We start from the raw sequence: 20,062 nt of genomic DNA on the forward strand, positions 1-20,062 counted from the left end.
GCGCTCTCATCCTTGAGCGTGCTCCTCATCGCCCAAAGGGCGATCTGTCGCTTGCCCGCCGTAGACTCCGCCATCCAGGATCCACTGCTCGTTATCATCTTCATCCATCTGCACCCGCCGCCATGTGTTTCTATTCTCCCTAACCGTATCCTTTCCCTTACCTTCGCGAGCAACTGGCCGGATAAGACCAGAAGCTAACGGATTGTGGCTGAATGCACCTCCTTGACCAGAGGGAGCGCTTTGGTGGTGCTCTTCCACCTCTGCTTCGTCATCGTTACCAAAATCTGGCTTTTCTACCTCTGCCATCTTTCGCACGATCTTCCCACCCTTCAGGTCAATGCTAGCCACCACGCGGCGCTTCTCATACTCTGGTTTTGCGTTCCACTCCATTTCGCGGAGTATCTTTTGCTGCTTCTTCAGCTGCATTGCCCGATCCTGCGGACTCGCCCACATGTTGGTCCCTGCAGTTGGTACGTCGTAATCGGCGGCCTCATCATGGACTCGTGTGCGGCGGGCATTGTTAGCCTGGAACCCGAGAAGCCTGTCCCTGTGATCTTTCGCCTTCGCACTTGCTTCGTCGTCCGAGCCGGCGGGAGTAGATGGCTGGGAGGACAATGGCGATGATCGCGACGATGATGCTTGTGCGAGGAAATCCCGACCTGTGAACGCCCTTGCCTTTCCTTGCGCCACATCTGCTTTCTTGTGTCCAGCATTGTTAGCCTTCATCCGGGCCTCTCCACGTTCATCTCTCAGTACTCTAAGAACTTTCTGTAGTTCTTCAGCGCCCATAAGTTGTGCGCCGCAGAACGTGCAAGGGCCAAGACCCTCCTTCACGCAGATGACCTTGCCGCACTGCAGACAGTTAGGTGCCATGTCGAGGAGGGGATGCCTCGTGGCCATGCAATTGCACTTGCGTCTTTCCGTCTCAGCTGCTGATCCTGCAGATAGTCCTGGGTTGATTTGCACCTCGAGAGCACGAATTGCAGAGTCCAAGTCGGATAGAGCAGTCGAGGCTCCGTGCATGGCGGTACCGCCAGCGATATTGATCTTGGTTCTTGGAGACGGTGATGCATTTCTGGAAGACGCAGTGGATTCTCGTGTAGAACCCGATCTCTTCGTGGAAAGGGCGTCTGATATCAGAGGTCCGGAAGCAGAAGGGGGAGGCTTACTGGTGATGGGAGCACTTGTGGGAGCGGCATCATCTGTAATCAGTGGCATCTGGGTTGCATCCGGTTTGCGTTGCAGTGCAAGATTGCCTGCTACCTGATCTTTGTGCCTCTGACGAAATGAAGCGGCCATATAATCTTGCTCATGGCGTTTCTGGTAGGCACCGGAAGTGTCACCGTGACCTTCCAGCTGGCGGGCGGGCAAAGAGTGGATATTCGCTCTCTTCTTCTGAGGCCGCGACCTCTTCGGTGTATCTGGCGTGGCTGCTGCAGCAGTGCTGGATGTGGTCCCCGTGGCTTGGCCAGGAGCCTGCGCGGGTGCGTTCTGTCGTCGAAGGTTGAAGGTAGATATGAACTCGAGGCTTCTCGCGTCATCCCCTAGCAAGTTCTTCAAGTGCTCGGCGGCTGCATCCTTGGACAGCGAGTCTGCGTAGCCAATGACCTGCTTTAGCGACTCGTCGTCAAGTGGCAAGAGCTGTTGGAGTCGAGGGAGCGCCCAGGCTTCGATGGACGCCATGGCCGGATAGATGTCACGACTCTGAAGATCGAATTCGCAGGGAGAGAACAGGAAGTGTGAGATGTCGCTACAGCCAAAGTCGTGTTGATGCGGGTGTGGAAGAGCATACACCGGCGCTCGCTGCACTTTGCTTGACTCGTACTAGTCGGATGAGGACGTGGGACACTTGTGTGCATGTATGCTCTTGCTGTGGCGTGCCCCGATGCTCCCAACTCCATACAGGATTGCCGTCGCATCACAGCAACAACATGAAGCGGCAGCCCTGATGATAACTTGAGGTGCTGCTTTCGACGGCACGGGTCATGGAGGGAGCAAAACGGCCAGGGCCGCACCGCAACAGGACTGACCTCATCTCTTCATCCGTCTTGATGAGAAATATGCAATCAAGATCATGAAAGGGAAGTGCACGGTTGGAATCTGCAGCATTCATATTCCATACAAGCCACTGAAGCATCCGTTTATTATTTACCATCACGCATATCTGTTGCCAGACTCGCCCTCTTTTGCACACACATTGCTCGGCCACCGAGAGCAGAGGAGAATCCGATCTCGAGAAACCAAATACACTTTGCGAAAACTCGACCGAAACCCACCCCATTGCTGGCGCCCAGCCGTTTGGCGCCGCAAGCGCTGTGATGCAGCAAGCCACTTGAAACCTCCCAGATAACAGCACAACGCCCTGCAGAAAGCATGTATCAGGTTCTCGGAGCGCGACAGAACCCAGCTCCCTTTGTTGCGCATCTCTTTCGTGGCGGAGGCCAGCTCCTGCCTATTAATCCTTGCCGATCAAATCCACCTGGACGCCCACATCGACCATCTGACGATATCCATCCTCTTTGCGGTCACCGCCCGCGTGTCCATCGATATCTTTCTCTGCTGAACGCGTCAGCTACCGTTTCTTCAGTTTGGTCCACGATTGAGAGCTTGGAGCATGCTGCTGTCCGTGGAGGTGCGCTCCTCCATCTTGGGCTGGCTGGCGAGATCGTGGACCTTGCCGCCGTGACGCTGAGCGTTTGCCGCAGATGTTGGAGAAGTGCGACCATCACGGACAGCAGTACCATGCTGGAAGCTAGTGGAAATGCCAGGCTGCCCAAGCACATGCGGCGACGATGATGCACGCGAGGCATCGTAAGAGTACGTGCTCCGCGGCGACGCACGACGCGCTTGGGCTTGGCATTGGGCATGATATGGCTGGGAATGATACTGCGCGGAACGATACGAGGTAGTAGAAGAAGTGGGCGACGCACCAGCTGGAGTAAGACCGGATGGGTCAGGATAACCATACGGCTGCCCGTCAGCACCACGATGCTGTGGCATCTGCGACTGCTCTCCCGGGTTCGGCGGAGCGATAGTTGGCGTGTGCGGCTCGTCGTTTGGACGCTTGCGACCAGCTTCTGCATTCTGGCCCTGCGGACCGCCCTGTTGCGAATACATGGGCTGCTGTTGTTGGTAGCCCTGGGGCGGAGGTGGATACTGGCCAGGCTGCTGCTGTTGCTGCGGCTGTTGCTGTTGCTGTTGGTACTGATCGCGGTTACCGTGTTGAGGCAATGGCTGACCGTAGGCGCCATAGAGCTGTGTGTTTGGCGGAGGATTTTGACCACGCCAGACTGTATGTGCAGGAACAAACGCTTGGGTTTGTGCGCTCACTGGCGTGAAGACACATTCCTGTGAGAAGCGCTGGCAGTTGGTGCAGCGGCCATCCTCGGACTGGTCGAACCCAGAGCAGCGAATCTAAACGCGTAATCAGTTTGCGCAGACTGGAAACAGTTCTCGATCATGCTTACCTTGCGTCGTCGGCAATAGCGGCAGGCGATTGCGGTACGTTGACGTGGCGCGGGTTGAGTGGGAGGATAGGCCATCTGCGGCTGCTGATATGGTGGCCCGTACATTTGCTGTGGTGGAGGCAAAGCGCGGTACTGATCGGGGTGGTTTGGCTGAAGCGTCTGCATGGCCGGCGGTGCGCCTTGCTGCTGGACTGCCTGCGAGATGGGCGTAAGCTGCTTTGCATCATCTTGGTCAGTATTGATGTTGTCTTCAGAGGATAGTGCGGGATCGATGGCCGCTGCCGCCGCCGAGGCTGATTCTCCCATCTTGATGCGCAATGTGTTGTCGTGTGCGAAGTTGCGGATGCAAAGAGGAAGCTTGCAACTGCAGATGGGAGAATCACAGTAGGTACAGCTGGGCACGGGCGCAGACAGAATCTTGGCGTGCTGCAGCTTCGAGACTCAGGTCGTCCAAGTCATCGAGTGCGACTCACCTGATTTGGATTCGGCCTTGGTTGGTGGTATTGGCCATTCGAGTTTTGCGTGTTCGGGGCCCATTGCTGAGGCTGCTGGTTGGCCTGCGATGTTGGCGGTGGGTTGGGAGTCCAATTGGCCCCGGGCTGGGTGGGCGACTGATACATGGCGGGCGCAAGGTCCGACGCTTAATTAATTATTGCTTGACGCAGCCGCGCTCGTAGCGATATGCGCAAGCGACCCTCTCTGTCGGAGTCGGTGGTGTTTTGAGGTTGCACAAAGGCGCGGGCCGATGGCGAAAGGCCGTCTGATGCTGCAGGGAAGGTTCCCGAGCGTGCGACACTGCGACCGACAGTTGCACAACAGGCGTTTGGCGGACGGCGTGACGCGCGGGCGGTTTGGTGCGGTGCGGTGCGGTGCGGTGCGGTGGTGCTGTGAAGGTGATGATGTCGTGCGGTGAGTAGTGGTGTCGCGCGCAAAGTGCAGGCCAGTAGTGCAGTGCAGCGGTCGGTGGAAGAAGCACACTCGCTGCAGCGCGCGCGGCAGTGAACTTGTTGGAGATGGGAGTTCGGGAGCGGGAGAACCTTGAAGGAAATGCACCCAGCGCGCTGGGTAAGTAGTCGAGAAGGTGCGTGCGGGTGAAGCACGAGCGCAAACGTGGTGTGGACCGTGGACCGTGGTGCCAACCAACAGCGACAAGTCAGCGTGGTCAGGTTGCGGCGCGAGCGGCGAGCAGCAGCAACTAGTAGTCGCAGTAGTACCAGCTGGCAGCAGCAGCCAACAGCGTCGTTCGACAAGTACCCTTATTAGCTGCTTTCCTCGGGTCGCATGCTTCCTCCTTCGCTGACAACCTTACCTCGTACGCCTCTTCCGCACACGCCTGTTTGCTGCGCTGATCTTTCCCGACCACGCAAGCCTGACGGTCCGCCGCCTGCAACCCACCGCCCAGGCAGGACCCAGCCAGCAGGGTTCGTGCTTCTAATCGCGGGCTAGCACTCGTCTACGTGCAGCAAAACCCTCGGCACCTGCTGTGCGCACGCTGAGTGGCCAGCCCACTGAGATCAGCCCTGTTCGCGCGAGCTCAGATCTGTGGTATCGGGCGTACCGCGCCTCCTGGAAGCGGGCCTGTATGACGACCGCCGTTTCGCTGATTTGACTGGTCGAAGTGGCGACCGATCCAGGATTTCAGCTGTGCGAGACGGGCTGCTTCCGCGCTAGGCTGGGTCAGCAGAAGCGAAAACACCCTCGCGGCCCAATCACACCGCACTCGCCCACTCCGCCCTCGTCTTCCGCAAAACGTGGCAAACGCAGGGATTTGAGGAGGGAGAAGTCGACAACCGAAAGCTGCTTACATTTCCCACACTCGAGCTGCTTCTCGCCGCAGCAGAGCGTCGACTGGCCCGCCGTCACCAAGCCTTCCGTTCGGCCGTGCTCGCTATGCCGCCGGGTCCAGCTGGTTACGCCGCAGCGTACGTTGCCAAAATGCGCCTGTCGGCCAATTAGAAAAATTGCTGGAGCGGACATGCATTGGGCAAGGGTGTGCCGGCCGTTGGTCGACGTCATGCCCGATGCAGCCCCATGATGAACTGCATGTGTGTGAGAGCGGAACGACGCTAGAGTAGCTGGCCGAAGCGTTCCAGAGGCGAAGAGGCGACGGGCGTGAGCCGAACCTTATGCCGCTATGGGGCAGCTACGTGCCGCATTTCTGGCGCAATGCTCACCTCGGACAGCTTCCCTCTCGACAGTGGTTTACGCCACTCGAAGATTGGACCAAGCGCGAGTCCAAACGATCTGTGGACCCAGCGTAGAGCCCGATGGCGCTCGAGGTTTCTGCTAGCACCAGCGTCACGTCAGTCCTTGCATGGAGCGATTCGCGGGTGAGGTTGACTAGATACCGGAGGGTATCAAGATCTTGATCCTGTACTCGTCACTGCAACTACGCGTGGCAAAGGCGGTGCGTTCAGAAAGACAAACAGAAACCCTGATCAGGCATGTGAGGTGAGAGGACGAGAATCGCGATGACAGCGCGATCAGCTACTTAATAGGACCCCACCAGTCTTCCCGGCTAGGCATGCAACTGAGCATTAGCATCAACATCGGCAGAAACGGTGGTACGAAGGGGGACTTCAATGGCCGAGAAGGAGCGAGCTCACAGTTCCAATGTACAAGTTCATCACATTTCTGGCGCGCAGCAGCAGCAACACCCCGTCAAGATATCAAGATCGATGGACGTCTCCTCTGCTGGTGTGAGGAGGACGGTCTTGTAATCATGGAACGCATGCCGAGACATGCGCGACATCGGTACGGCGCGCTGTCCATTCCATCGAAGCGACTTCACTAACAAGCGCCAGACGCTCGTGACACGTTCATTGCGATGTGTTGCATGGATGTCACAAATTGGAGAGCGAAGCTGTTCGACTGCAGGCTCTTGTGAGCTCGTTAGTGCACGTCCAAGCACATGAATATCCGCCGGGTGGCTGCCGTCACCCTCATCGCGAAGCCCACGGACACAGCACAGCAAGGGATCCGCTCTGCCATTATTACACGATTGATCACGCTACTGCTATCCGTCACGTTGGCTTGAAGGTGCTACCTAAGACCATGCCTCCAGGACTACAGTTTTGCTCACAAAGCGCGCCTGCCATGACGGCGTGAGACGAGAGCACTGCATTGCGTAGAGCATACACAAACGCGAGCTCCCAGGAAATATTGCTAGCATGTTCCGTCACCCTCCCCGACCCAGGCAGGTAGCACAGCAGAGGCGCCGGCACGTACCGCTACATATTCTGGCTCAAATCCAGGGGTGCTCCGAACCAACACGGCGAAGTCTCCCAATGCCGACAGAACGCGAAGCTGATTTGGTCGGCCTCAGCTGACGGACTTTTGTACTGTAGCGTATCAAGCTCAGCACCATCCGACGCTTCTGCGTTTTGTACAGGCACATCCTCGCTAGGCCATGGACAGTCGTGCCACTGACGGAGCGAGATTGGAACGTTACGAGATCTTTTGCGTAGAGCTAGGAGTGCAGCCTGAAGGTAGGTCTCAGCTTCCCGATGCCCTGCAGAAAGTTGCAACAGGAAGAGCTTGCCATCGCCGATTTGTGCTGTCAGACCCTAGAGGGTAGAAATCACATGATGAAAATGTACTGCAACGGCCCGCCATATCCTAGCACGCTGTGTACAGTTTTGGGTTCAGGATGCCCGTTCAAGGCCACGCCTTGCCCTATATCCTCGTAGCGTCGAAGTCTCTGTTGAGCTCTTCTTCCTGCTGGCAGGTGGAGAAATGCTGCCAGCACAGCAGTGTGGCTGCACCACAGGATGCAAGTGTCCAACGACAGTGCAAAACGTGTCACTTCTTGTTACTATGTATGTCTGCCCGACATTGAGAATATACAGCGAGCGAGGAGCTCAATGAGCTCAAGCTTGATACAGGAAGTAGCTTACGCAAGGTTATCGGTGGAAGGACCGGGAAAGGAAGTCACAAGGTTGCTGATCATGGACGCGACCGAGGGCCCTCTACAGACGAGGATACGCTGTTCGAGGAAGTATGATGACTGCTAATCCGCTATGGCTATGAGCAGCCAGATGTATCGTTACGACAGTATTGTAACACGGAGTCTACTCAGAATCATCTGCTTCTTCGTCCCCTTCATCTTCGTCTGACTGGTTCTCGTCTGGACTGATCACAGAATTCACGTAAGTGATCTAAGTCAAGCATGGTCAGCTCGTGGTCAAGTCGGTGCGTGGAACAAGATCTCTAGTCGCAGTAGCACCCGGAAGAAAGGCGCGACAAGCATGTCTTTCGTACGGTTACGCAGCCTGCCCGTGAAGTTCGCCAGAGGTGCCGAGAGAGGATTTTGGCTTTGCGACGCGCCACGGTTCAGTCGAGACACGACTCTGACATAACCGAGGAGCAAAAAACAGGTGGGTAGTGGTGCAACTTACGTAGGGCTTCAGACATGCGAGCAAATGTGCGATTCGTAGCACCCCAGCCTTGCCCACCACCTCTGGGTCGGTCAGACTTCTCCCTATCGTAAAGTTGCGAAGTCTCAGAAGGTCGATGTCCGCGTGGTCCGCATCGTAGCCTAGTATTTAGAAAGTTAGTGATATCTGGGTTTGACCGACGAGAGGAAAGATCTATGTGGTATCCGCGTTGACTGTAGGTGACATGTGCTAACAATGTGACGATTATGCTGAGTGAGCAAAGGTCCCAGCTGGGCAGCAGAGCGATGGGATACGTTTCAGCTCCTCGCCTGATGCTTGATCAAAAGCGTTCGCTGCGGAACACAGCCACAATTTGACCAGCAGGAAGAGTTTAGACAGCAGCATTGCAACCGCTGATGGCTTGCCGGTCGGCATTCGTCAGCGACCGACCAGATCTGTAGCTCGAACTTGTTTGACCGTCGGGCTGGTAACTGGGATGCAGAGCTAACGACTCAAGATTGTAGCCGTTCGGTCCGTCGCGACGGTGCCACACGGCAGACTTTGTTGGGCCCGTGGAGGACATGGACTCTGCTCTTCTCTCATCATCGAAGTTGGGTCAATTCGCGTCCGTTGGCACTCGCAAACCCTTAGCCATCGCGGTGTGACCGTCAACAAGAGATCAGACCTGAGTCGGCATCTAATCTCCAGCACATGCTCGCCCAGAGCAATGGCAAAAACGAGTTTGAGACGCGACGACAGCAGGATGGCGGTGGCAGCTCAAGCACACCAAGCACAATTCACGATGCACAGTCAGATGGGTTGTAAGCGGGATTCGACTGACCTTTAGGTTTTGTCTTCAACGCGTTCTCACGGTTGCTCTTGACAAAGGCTTTGACTGCCGCGCCTTCGCTCTTACCACACCCATCGAGGAACTCCTTCCGTATGCGATCGTCCATCAATACGCTCTTCAAACGACTCGAATCACGATCGATCGCTCGGCGCATGGACGCAGTTGGTCCAGCTTCAGGATGCCAAAGCCCTCCACCTAGCGATTCTGTCAGCGATGGGTCCTTCTATCAAGCCAAAAGGCGAGAAAGTGTCAAGAGATCATCTCTGATGAACGATAACAATCTTCGTCCGCCAGAAATGCGAGGGTTCTGCAGTAAGAGGTGCTCAAAAGCGAAGAGGACATCATGTCTTGTCCCAAGGCATCGCAAGCATGTCCAGGGTGGTCATCAGATATCGGTGGTCTGTAGTGCGTGCCGAAAGACGCGTCGTTCGCTTCGTCGCTCAGCAAGTTACCCATTCACATTCTGTCGAGGCTGTCGAGGGTTCTGGGTCGCTCCAGCATCCAGCTACGTCTCAGCAGCGTTGACTATCTAGGTCTTGGGTTCATGGGGTTGCCATACAGCCGAAAGGCGATATATTTCCGATGGTCTTGTCGTTGTATGTCTTCCAGGCGATGGTGCAGGACTGGGATGTTCCGCGGATGCTGCTAGCCTGTTAGGTCCGACGGGCGTTACCCGGCGTACGCTCTGGCATCGATCATGACAATAATGTCGGTGTTGAGCATCGAGCCTCCGGGCCCGAGGATTACATGTTCACCGTCTCTCGACGAAGCGCAACACCGCATAGTCAATGGTGACGCGCCAACAAAGGCTTCCTTTCGCCGACAACATCGAAAGCGCTTTCAAAGCATTGCAGGAGCTGTTTTCCTGGCCCGATCGTCACACACACCACAAAAAAAGTGTCCAGTATTCGACTCTTGCGTACCGTCAGGCTCTTCTGCCAGCGCCTTGGGCCCAGAGCGCCGGCGAGGCTCCCAACGATGCGTTCTGCGGCTCTCCAAAGACACCCATCAGACTCAATCACGAAGCCGTGTAAGAGCTAGGAAAGGCCAAGATGTCGGGCAGACGCGTGTCTGCCTCGACCGTCGAACACCACAAGCCAAGGATGTCCATGACTCCCATGCCAGAGACGCGCAAAAGACCTTCATTGAGTCCGCGACGTCGATGCGATCGCATTGTGATACCTCTGCAGCATATGCCAGTAGTGGTGAAGTGCGCTCCGTCCAGGCCGCCGTCGCGTAAAGTGCGCAGCTTGGTCGAAGCCATGTGGGCTCAGGGCGGTCGATGCCTCGAGCATTGTGCGCATCACGTTAAAGATATGCATTTCATGCACTTACCGATGAAGCTCTTATCCGGAGCAATCTGAAGATAATAATGAGCGTATGCTGAGGACTTTCGTCCAGCTCGGGACCTGTACTCCTTTCAGCCTGCCGCCGTTGGCGGGTTGTTGAAGAGATGCAACTAACCATGCAACGCTGAACCAGGCCTACGTATGGGTGCACCGCGTTAGTGCGTCTTCAGTCAATGTACACACACCACTACTGCCGGGGAAGTCGGTACTGAAACTAGACATACCTTGTATGGAGTCGGATCCTTTGAGAAACGTACGTCCCTGTAAATGCGGAATATCCTAGAAAGCAGATGTCAGTCCCGTCCAGCACGACCTGGCCAGTCGATGATCTTACACGTCCTTTACTGGGAGCTCAGGGACTGTGTCATCTATTTCCACAAGTTTCTCAGTCATTTGCTCCACGAAGCTATGCCAATCCTTCTCTGACTGTCGGAAATCGGCATCGTGCACTGTGGTAACAGTCAGCATTCACGGCTTTAGGAATGACACATCTAGCTCTAGAAATCTCCTCGATGTGCACAGCAGTTCGGTTAGGCAAGGCCGAAGTTCAAGGATCACAAGCGCCACGGCGCCGCTGCTGCATGCGCATCAGTCGGGCAGGAGTCCCGCATGTTGCAATATCCACATCGACACACATGTGGGTCGGACTGAAGCGAAGCCTGCAGTGCACAATAATGCACAACAACGGCCAAGCGATATGCCCAGCAACCTTTGCCACATCCGCCCACAAGAGCAGTACTCTAGGTGCTATGTAATCTGGCAGTGGGGGCACTCACGTTTTAGCCACTGTCTGTCATTATTCGCCTTAAGGTCGGCCAGAAAAAGTAGAGTATTCTCGTGGATGGTCTCGTCGGAGTAAGGTATCTTTCCAGCGCTTCTTGGCTTTGGCTTCTTGATGATGAGTTGCTTGCCAGGTCCTAGACCAGCTTTGACGCCGGGTCGCCACACATCTTTCGTCTGCTTCTGCGATCGTGCGGCAGATGCGACGTCGCTACCCGAGTCATCATCGTCTTCCTCGTCGTGATCGTCTCCAGAGGTCGCTTCATCAGCAGGGTCGAGCTTCTCGGCGGCTGCGAAATCGGATCCAGTCTCTTCTGAGGGAGAATCTTCATGGTCATCGTGGGACTCTTCGCCATCAGAATCCCCGTCTTGGCGAAAGTGTTGGCTTTTGACAGGTGTAGCATGCTGTGCCTTAGGCCTCTTTGCCGTGGAATCTGAAGTCGCATTGCCGGAAGCGCTTCGCTTGTGTTTGGAGGCGGATCCATTGCCTGTGGACAGTCGCTGTGATCTACGCGCCATTTTTGACGCTTCTATTAGACAGACGGATGGCCTTGAAAATCTGATAAGGCAACTGTTGCTTTCGCAGTATGTCCCTGGAGCCTGGAGTGCATATGTGTGTTTCTGGCTCTGTATGTCGTGGTTGCGATCCGGGATGGAACAAGCGCGTTACAAGCGCTAGGCCCGAAGCACCAGCCGCGCTGCGCTTAAACGTAGCATGGATCTGACATGAGATACAGGCTCAGCGTTCTCGTGCGTTGGGATCACGTTACTGCTAATGGCGCGGACCGATCATCCTAGCAAATGCCAGCATTGTAGCACTTCGGTTAGAATCCGTAAAGTTGAAGCCAAGGGCACCGGTGACTCCAGCACGCGAAGATGCTGTAGAGCATAGAGAGCACAAAGCGGTCGAAGTCATCTCAAGGTGGAACATGGACGACGAGCAATGTGTGCGAAGTATGGCCTCCACACATTCATTGATGCGCTGCTGTTGCGCGCAGTTTCGCGAGGAGGCTTGGCATGGGAAATCGAGGTATATTGCTCGCTCCGGTCGATATACTGAGCTCCATCGTGCCGCGCTGCAAAGCTCATATATCAGGCTTGCATGGAGCCGGGGCTGCATTGATCGTGAGACACATCGAATCGGCCATCTACCTACTGTAGGACTAGTCGCGCTCCAACACCTTAGCCCAGTATCCGCAGGTCAAGAAAAGGTACTGTCCGGTTCCCATGCGCACGATGTCGCCTTGTGTGAGAAAGACGCTCAAGTTTGGTATTGTTGACATAAAAACTCCGAATCCACCAGATGCAGCTACCATGTCCAAATCGCTAACAGTTGCACCCGCCGGGTCCGCCAGCTGAAGCACCCGGATCTTGCCTTGAGCCCAGATCTACACCTCCTGGCCTGGCAGCCGCTCCACGCATACCCTTTTGGCTCGCTTGCTCGATCGGAAGCTTCTTTGCGATGGCTGTGAAAAGCTCCTTGACGTTCTCTGCTGTCTTGGCACTGGTCTCGAAGAATAGAAGATTGGCCTCCTTTGCGTAGGCTTCGGCGTCGGCGGTAGGAACTGCACGCTTGTCGGGCTGCTCAGCAACAAGGTCGGCCTTGTTGCCTGCGAGCGCAATGATGATGTTCTCGTTGGCTTGTCGTTGAAGCTCTTTGACCCACGCTTTCGCTTTGTCTAACGAGCTCTGTCCTGTTGTCAGCTGCGTGTTCATGTGCCCGTGGCCCAAGACTTGAATCTCACCGCTTGTGTGATATCGTAAACCACGACTGCGCAATTCGCGTTGCGGTAGTACATGGGTGCTAGTGACTTGTACCGCTCCTGCCCTGCCGTGTCCCATATCTCGAATTTCACTGTAGTCTGCTCGTCGAGGGCGATGGTCTGTGTGAGGAAGGCGGCGCCGATGGTGGACTCTCTGTAGTCATCAAACTGGTCCTGTTCACGTGTCAGATCGGGGCCGAGCGCATGAGCTCTCGCGAACGCCCACCTTGACGAAGCGCAGTACGAGTGAACTCTTTCCGACGGCAGATTCTCCTAGATATGGTCAGCAGCCCTCCCTGCGATCGCGAGTCTGTATCGCGCGTACCCAGAAGCACCAGCTTGAACTGCGCAAATCGAGCACCGCCGGGACGCCCGCCTTGCTGCATTCTGGCCGCCATGGCAAGCAGCGGGGATGGAAGTGTCGCGGGCTTCGGTGTCGAACTCGTGTATGTGGTTTGCTGCCTCGCTTGCTGTGATGAGGATGCCGGGTGGTCGAGTCGGTGTTATCGGAGCGAAGGGGTGGTGGTGGTGGATGGAGCTGGGTGGGTGTATGAAGAAGCCTGGCGGTCGTGAAGGGCGAACGTCGTCATGCGGCAAGGGTCAAGCTTCCAGACACCACTGCCTAACTCCTTCGCACATGTGAACTCCCGCGCTACAACACCATATCTACACCAACTTCATCACAACACACCGCGGACATTGCAAAGTAACGTGTGCGGTGCACACTCACATACACTTCACCGACTATGAGTGCAACGCTCCCCTTCCGGGACATCAACGTGCACGCATCCGCTACCTACTATGCCTTCTCCTCGCCTTCCTCGCCAAACGCGCCAACCTTGGTCATCGACAGGCCGTCTGGCGATCTAAGACTCAACGATGGCAGACTCACGGGCGGCAATCGAGTCTCCAGCATCTCCGGCATTCTGGGCATCATCAAACTCCGACTAGGTATGCTCCTGAGCTCGTGGCGTTGCGCTGCAGCATGCTGAAGTGCTCGCCTAGATAGCTATGTGATCATCATCACCAAATCCCAACCGGTCGGCCGCATGAAAGGCCATCAGATCTACAAGGTCGTCTCGACAGAGTTCTTACCACTGCGCGAACGCCAAGTCCACGATCCCGATGAGGATACGTACCTTGCATATCTGAAGACATTGCTGAAGACTGGTCCGATGTACTTTTCTTACTCTTTCGACCTGACCAACAGTTTCCAACGGCAGGCCCGGGGCGACACGAACGAGCCTTTGTGGCAACGCGCAGATGACCGCTTCTTCTGGAACCGCCACATTTCATCCTCCCTCATGGACTTCCGGACTGGTAGATCGTCGGGTAGACTGTCATCAGGACCACAACCGGCCGTGGACCCATACATATTGCCAGCAGTGTATGGCATGATGAGCATCACCAACACATCGATCAAAGGCAATTTCCTCACCTTCGTGCTTATCACTCGCCGATCGAGGCACAGAACTGGCACACGTTACTTGTCGCGCGGTATCGATGAGGAAGGTCATGTCTCGAATTACAACGAGACAGAACAAGCCATCATTCTCAACGACAATGCATCGAGTGGTATGACTAGCTACGCTGGCGATCAAGGGTACGCGAAGGAGAAACCTGTCAGCGGGCCTGAGACGCAAGTGCTTTCCTATGTGCAGACTCGTGGCAGTGTTCCAGTCTTCTGGGCTGAGGTGAACACATTACATTACACACCGAAACTCCAGATTCGCGGCGTCGAAGCTGCCGCGAGCGCGGCCAGGAAGCACTTTGACGAGCAGATTCAGCTGTATGGCGAGAACTACATGGTAAATCTGGTCAACCAAAAAGGACGCGAAATGCGTGTCAAGGATGCGTACGAACAACTCGTCAAGATCCTGCAATCCGATCCTCGAGAGACTACAGAGGCAGATCGCAAGACGAATGAGAAGTTCAATGTGATTGAGCCGGGTGACCAACGCAGCTGGTATGATCATCTGCATTACGTTTACTTCGACTTTCACAATGAGACCGAGGGTCTGAAATGGTACCGGGCACAACTTCTGCTGGATCAGCTCAAAGATGGACTTACCGCAGGTGGCTACTTCCATGGCATCGACAAGCCTTCGGGAGGCATCGACATTCGACGAAAGCAGACTGCCGTCGTTCGAACCAACTGCATGGACTGTCTCGACCGAACCAATGTAGTGCAGTCGATGCTTGGCCGATGGGCTCTCACACGTATGTTGGTCGATCTTGGTGTCTTGCGATCTGGCGAGACTGCACAAGACGATCAAACCTTCGAACACTTGTTCCGCAATGTCTGGGCCGACAACGCAGATGTAGTGTCCAAGACGTACTCTGGTACAGGCGCCTTGAAGACGGACTTTACGCGTACGGGTAATCGCACAAGGGCTGGCATGCTGCAAGATCTTAGCAACAGCTGTACGCGATACGTACGGAACAACTTCGCAGATGGACCTAGACAGGATGCCTTCGACCTGTTCCTGGGCGCATACTCCCCAGAGACAGCCGGCATAGGCTCAGCGCACCAATTCGCAGACCGGAGACCTCTAATCGTGCAGGCGGTGCCTTATGTGCTCGGCTTCTGCGTGTTCTTCGTGGCAGTCAGCGTCAGCACCAATCGTCTGCCGGATTCGACAATATGGCCGCTACGAATGTTCACTTTCTTCAGTCTCGCCGTTGCAGGGTACTCGGGCAGGTTCATGTGGAACTACGGCAGCCTTTACGTGAGTGGTTACTTACCGCGTGAATATGACAGTGCTAATGTTTTACGCAGGTCAACTGGCCGAAGCTAAACACGCCTCAGTGGGCAGTTGAGGCGTACCAAGACACCTTGGACAGGGTTGGGAAGGACCCTGTTGTCGGCGCTTTGGTCGGCGCTGGCAGACCAGATGCTCGTCTTGGTATTCTCGAAGAGGGTAAGAAGAGGCGCGAGTAGTCACCGTTATTCGAAGCCCAGACGTTACCTGCATGTTATACGCACTGCGGCAATAGAGATGGCCGCGCAATGCGGAATCGGCGGCGCCTGTGAGTAAGGTAGGACAACAGAAGATCGCACAAGATCGAGAACAGCAGTCTTCGCGATTAGATTCATTATTATAGATTTTCCTCACAGCAGTCTGTGGCTGCCTGGCAATCGTTTCTACGTCTCGCTTCGTATGATCAGCGTCGCCTTACAACAGATCTAAACACCCATCTCGTTCTCTGGCGGGAATACCAGGTTGAAGTCGCACTCGGACACGGCCTAGTACAACTCAGTCAGCCAACATCGTCGTCGAGTCATAATCCCGGAGACTTACAGCCTTCAAATTTGCTTGGTTGAGCGCAATGCCCTTTGTGATCTCCTGCTTCAACAGTTCCAGAGTGGCTTTGTCATGGGCGCAGTTCCCGTTGAGTGCAGTGTTCGCCTGTGCCTTCTCTGTCTCTTCCGCGGCGGCGTACATTGCCAGTCCTGGGATAGCCGGGTTGCCTGCAGGGGCGATTTGCTGGCTCTGAAATGACAAAAGTCAGCAAGATGTGTCGGTTTAGTGAACTACCTTGTCTCATGGGTACGTGCAAACAGACGAAGGTTCTGGCCTCCTTGCACATTTGCTTGCAGTTGCCCGATCAGCTCGTAGATCTGGGTGGAAGGGCCGTCGGGGTGGGCTTTTTCGGCGTCTTCGATTCTGATTGTGAAGTCGTTAGTATGCGGATGCTGGAGATGACGAGACCAGTGCGGCACAAAACGAGCTCAACCGAGTCTGATGTACCACCATAGCAGGGGTAAAGTCCACAGGACTATACAGGCAGTGCGATCCAGGTTACTCACTTTTGAGTGGTATTGAACTCGGAGTATTGGCCATTAATGTTCAGATGTATGCCAGTGGCTAACGCGATCTCAGCTGGGCAGCATGCACGTTTCTTGCTTCCATACGACGGCTGGCCTGGCAGCGAAGCAGCAGAAGCAATGCCAAAGAGCACGAAGGTAGCAACAGCTGTCGACTTCATGGCGAGTGATGGTCAAGAGTTATCAACAAATATGCCAATGAACTATTCGCGGTGGTGTGGTCGGACTGGAGTAATAACGTGATGTGAACAGTGCGGAGACATTGAGGGATACTTATATATACTGCATGACAGATTGTCAATCGGAAGACCGCGAGGTCGCGTCACGGGCGCCGTCGATCGCTTGCTTAAAGGGTATCTGGGAAGACAAGCTGCAAATCAAGCTCAGGAGTATGCAAAGCTTATGCTTGTTAGCGGGAACGAAAGGGAAAGCTTGTCCCCGAAATGGTAATGTTGGCTACTCTCTGAGTTTGAGTGACGTGGAGTGAGCCGCTTCGGGCTGGGGCCGAGAGTATTCCTGCGCTACTGCCACACAGGCATTGGAAGCTGTTTGGAATAGCCTTGTTGCTGCGCATGATGCACGAGCCTGTTAGTCCAACAGGTCTCATCATGGGGGGGGGGCAAAAGCATGCGTACTCCAGGGTTGAGCAAGTGGTTCAACATTGCACAACTCTACGAAGTCGCCTGTTGCTGATGCCGCTATCTCGTCGCCTTGAGGCGAAGGCCGCTTTTGTAGTTGGTGTCGACCAAGTAAGATCAACTTTCTCAGATGCTTCCTGGGGCTCAAAGTCCGCTGCTCATTCTCTCCCCTAGAACTCCTGGCTACTGAGCAGATCATGCAACGTAAGTCGTCAATGCTGAAGTCCACGCTGAAAAGGTCGAAGCGCTCACTAAAGTGACAATCCTCCACCTCGCAACGCGATCTAGTAGGCACGCTGCTGTGACACGGCCATTCCTTGCGGCTGTGTGAAGCCACCCTGGGCAGCTTGTTGTGAACGTGCATTCAGCTCTGCGAACCACGGATGCGCCAGAGCCTGCTGTGCGCTGCATCGCATTTCTGGACGCAACTGTAGCAGCTGGCCAAGCAGTTGTAGTCCCAGTGAGTCGACTTGAGGCAGATAGGCGCGCAGTTCCTGGGTCGCATAGACTGGCCATGTCTGCTTGTACTCGGGGAAGCTGCTGATACCTGGCCAACTGCGTTCGGAAGGGGTGCCCATAAGGCGGAAGATCTTGAGCAGCTGATCCTCGTTGGTGGTACCAGGAAACAGAGGTCGGCCAGTAAACATTTCCGCCATGATACAGCCAGCGCTCCAGATGTCGATACTTGTATTGTATGTCCTGCTGCCAAGCAGGACGTCCGGCGCACGATACCAAAGGGTAACCACCTCGTTCGAGAAAGTGTTCACAGGGATGCCGAAAGCGCGCGCCAATCCAAAATCGCCCAACTTCAGCTGTCCCTGGGCATTGATGAGCAGATTCTGAGGTTTGAGGTCACGGTGGAGCACTCGGTTCTCGTGGCAGAATGCAATGCCGCGCAGCAGCTGCCACATGAAGCTCTTGATAGTGGCGGCATCCAGGGCGCCGCGTGCACCCCCGACAGGATTCGTGTAGCTGTCCATGTACTTCTTGAGATCTTTGTCCATGTACTCGAAGACCAGCATGAGCTTGTTCTCGGTGTGTATGACATCGTACAGGCTGACAATGTTCTCGTGCTTGAGCTCCTTCATGAGCGAAATCTCGCGGATGGCGGTGCTGGGCGTGCCCTCCTCACTGTCGAGGTGGATCTCCTTGAGAGCGACGAATTGGCCGGTCTGGCCATTGCGGCCTTTGAAGACGGTAGCGTAGGTGCCCTCGCCCAGCTTTTCCAGCTGCTGGAAGCTGGAGGGGTGGCGCTTGTCCATGGGCTCGATTTTGTGGCCGCCGCCCAGACTTCGCACCGAGATGTTGCTGTCGGTTCTGTCACCAACGCTGAGGGTGCCGACCGCTGTTGGTCGCAGGTGGATGTCGGGCGCAGTTCGGGATGTAAATCTGGCGTCCCAGAGCGTGGCTCGCGCGGTGGTGAGCTGACTGGCAACCGTCAAGGGCGACGAGGGGGACGTGCTCGTCGTGCGCACAGCAGGCTGTTGGTCGGCGGAGGTTGAGGCGGCCGTGGTGTCTGTCGGGGGAGGGGTTTCCGCGATGTGGGGTGAGTGGTGAGTGGTGAGGTGTGAGGTCGAGTTATGTGGGTACAGCAACGTCGAAGCCTCTTGCAAGTGTGAGTCGCATCTGATCGCCAAAAACAGCTGGAGTCAGCCCACATTGGCTGTTGATCACGATTCACCACCGGTGGGCGCAGGCAGCGGCAACCTGAATAAGCGCCGACGGGTTTGAAGCCCCACCATCGCGACCACGTTTTTGCTCTGCTTCGACCCATGCGCTTTCACGTTCACTTTCATCAACCATCGCCAGACCAACAATCATCAGCGCCTCGCCGATCGATCAGATCCCCATCGACACTGCCAAGCGTGAGGAAGCCATGCCTGACACACGCTACACGTTCACAGCGACGAAGAGACTCGCATGCTGAGCACGGCCTCCGATCAGCGGTGGAAGTGCTGATGGCCAGGTTTCCTACATGTATGCTTTCACTCCTTCGAAGAAGACTTTGCCCACCATTCTCGACAGAAGCAGGATGTGACGAGTTGGCACGCCCCTCCGACACTACCCTGGTAGATGCACAATCACCGCAACGTGGTTGTGAGGAGCAGTCATTTTTCGATACCCTTGCTGTCCACGAGATGCACAGCTGTACGAACAGAGGTCAGACGATGTCTCTGGTTGGTTCACATGTCGCCAATGCCTCAGCCTCAGCCCAAGCCTTGGCGATGGTAGATGTTCGTGACCAGTTGCAGCAGCAGACACCCCGAATCTATGATACAGAGCTGCGGAAGCGCGACAGCTGAATGACGGCAAGGCTCATGTGTCACAATGTCTGGAGGACATTGACATGGTCGTGATCTGGTCCTCATTTCATGTGGAATGTCTAGTTCCGCGTGAATGGTGTGGATGTCATCTCAACTGCCATATTTCGGCAGATGCGGCTGCCTGTCGCTGCTCAACAAGTTGATAAGTTACACTCGCGGCTCGTTGTGCCCAGCTCCGCTCCATCGATCGTACGTGTAGTCAACACTCTGGGAGTTGTGTGTAGGAACATGTTCGGTCGACGGTTGTCCAGATGTGTGGTCTGTGCAAACCTTGACCCTCTCCGCCGCACTACCTACCTAGGTAGACCGTAGGTAGCAAGTCAGATGAGAACCTTAATCACCGCATGGCATTCACGCCACTTTCGGGACGAGAATTGCGACACCCACAGCTCACAGGTCACAGCTCATCCGGTAGAACTATAGGATGGCTGCGGACCGAGCGGTGTGCATGAGAAGATGTCGCCTCAGCTTGAAGGATGCCTCGAATTTGCTGCGCAACAATTGGCCACTCAGTCAGCATTCCCAGCTGCCATGCAACGCCGTCGACTCTTGGTCTGGGCCTGCACCTCAGCACCTCAGCACCTCAGCGCCTCAGCACCTCAGCACGCAACAACGATGGCTCACGGGGTCTAGCTGGCCATGCGTCTAGCTTTATCCTTATCACCTCGTGCTTTGGCTGATGTAGG

The 20,062-nt window shown here is 55.5% G+C and overlaps 7 protein-coding genes across 7 annotated transcripts; 1 reads left to right on the plus strand and 6 right to left on the minus strand.

The window, feature by feature from the left end:
* Positions 1 to 6: 6 nt before the first annotated feature.
* CLAFUR5_01575 (uncharacterized protein) lies at positions 7 to 1,683 on the minus strand (the record flags this gene model as incomplete). The annotated part of the gene is made up of 1 exon (XM_047900723.1): positions 7 to 1,683. The coding sequence occupies one exon, from the start codon at positions 1,681 to 1,683 to the stop codon at positions 7 to 9; it is 1,677 nt and encodes a 558-aa protein (XP_047756700.1).
* Positions 1,684 to 2,455: 772 nt separating this feature from the next.
* Positions 2,456 to 3,773, minus strand: CLAFUR5_01576 (uncharacterized protein; the record flags this gene model as incomplete). Its single annotated transcript, XM_047900724.1, has 3 exons — positions 2,456 to 2,556; positions 2,931 to 3,414; positions 3,468 to 3,773. 3 exons carry the CDS (start codon positions 3,771 to 3,773, stop codon positions 2,456 to 2,458), a joined length of 891 nt encoding a protein of 296 aa, XP_047755287.1.
* Positions 3,774 to 7,537: 3,764 nt separating this feature from the next.
* On the minus strand, positions 7,538 to 11,341 carry CLAFUR5_01577 (uncharacterized protein; the record flags this gene model as incomplete). Its single annotated transcript, XM_047900725.1, has 8 exons — positions 7,538 to 7,624; positions 7,865 to 8,004; positions 8,685 to 8,888; positions 10,029 to 10,102; positions 10,158 to 10,177; positions 10,267 to 10,321; positions 10,377 to 10,491; positions 10,819 to 11,341. 8 exons carry the CDS (start codon positions 11,339 to 11,341, stop codon positions 7,538 to 7,540), a joined length of 1,218 nt encoding a protein of 405 aa, XP_047756702.1.
* Positions 11,342 to 12,148: 807 nt separating this feature from the next.
* Positions 12,149 to 12,983, minus strand: CLAFUR5_01578 (GTP-binding protein ypt5; the record flags this gene model as incomplete). The annotated part of the gene is made up of 4 exons (XM_047900726.1): positions 12,149 to 12,511; positions 12,568 to 12,759; positions 12,812 to 12,858; positions 12,911 to 12,983. 4 exons carry the CDS (start codon positions 12,981 to 12,983, stop codon positions 12,149 to 12,151), a joined length of 675 nt encoding a protein of 224 aa, XP_047756695.1.
* A 348-nt stretch (positions 12,984 to 13,331) lies between these two features.
* Positions 13,332 to 15,526, plus strand: CLAFUR5_01579 (Phosphatidylinositol-3-phosphatase SAC1; the record flags this gene model as incomplete). The annotated part of the gene is made up of 3 exons (XM_047900727.1): positions 13,332 to 13,536; positions 13,591 to 15,314; positions 15,365 to 15,526. 3 exons carry the CDS (start codon positions 13,332 to 13,334, stop codon positions 15,524 to 15,526), a joined length of 2,091 nt encoding a protein of 696 aa, XP_047756694.1.
* A 246-nt stretch (positions 15,527 to 15,772) lies between these two features.
* Positions 15,773 to 16,575, minus strand: CLAFUR5_01580 (uncharacterized protein; the record flags this gene model as incomplete). The annotated part of the gene is made up of 4 exons (XM_047900728.1): positions 15,773 to 15,832; positions 15,888 to 16,077; positions 16,125 to 16,253; positions 16,397 to 16,575. 4 exons carry the CDS (start codon positions 16,573 to 16,575, stop codon positions 15,773 to 15,775), a joined length of 558 nt encoding a protein of 185 aa, XP_047755160.1.
* A 761-nt stretch (positions 16,576 to 17,336) lies between these two features.
* Positions 17,337 to 18,314, minus strand: CLAFUR5_01581 (Negative regulator of the PHO system; the record flags this gene model as incomplete). Its single annotated transcript, XM_047900729.1, has 1 exon — positions 17,337 to 18,314. The coding sequence occupies one exon, from the start codon at positions 18,312 to 18,314 to the stop codon at positions 17,337 to 17,339; it is 978 nt and encodes a 325-aa protein (XP_047755161.1).
* Positions 18,315 to 20,062: the final 1,748 nt, after the last annotated feature.

The sequence above is a fragment of the Fulvia fulva genome, chromosome 1 (assembly GCF_020509005.1).
Source record: "Fulvia fulva chromosome 1, complete sequence".
Classification (NCBI taxonomy): domain Eukaryota; kingdom Fungi; phylum Ascomycota; class Dothideomycetes; order Mycosphaerellales; family Mycosphaerellaceae; genus Fulvia; species Fulvia fulva.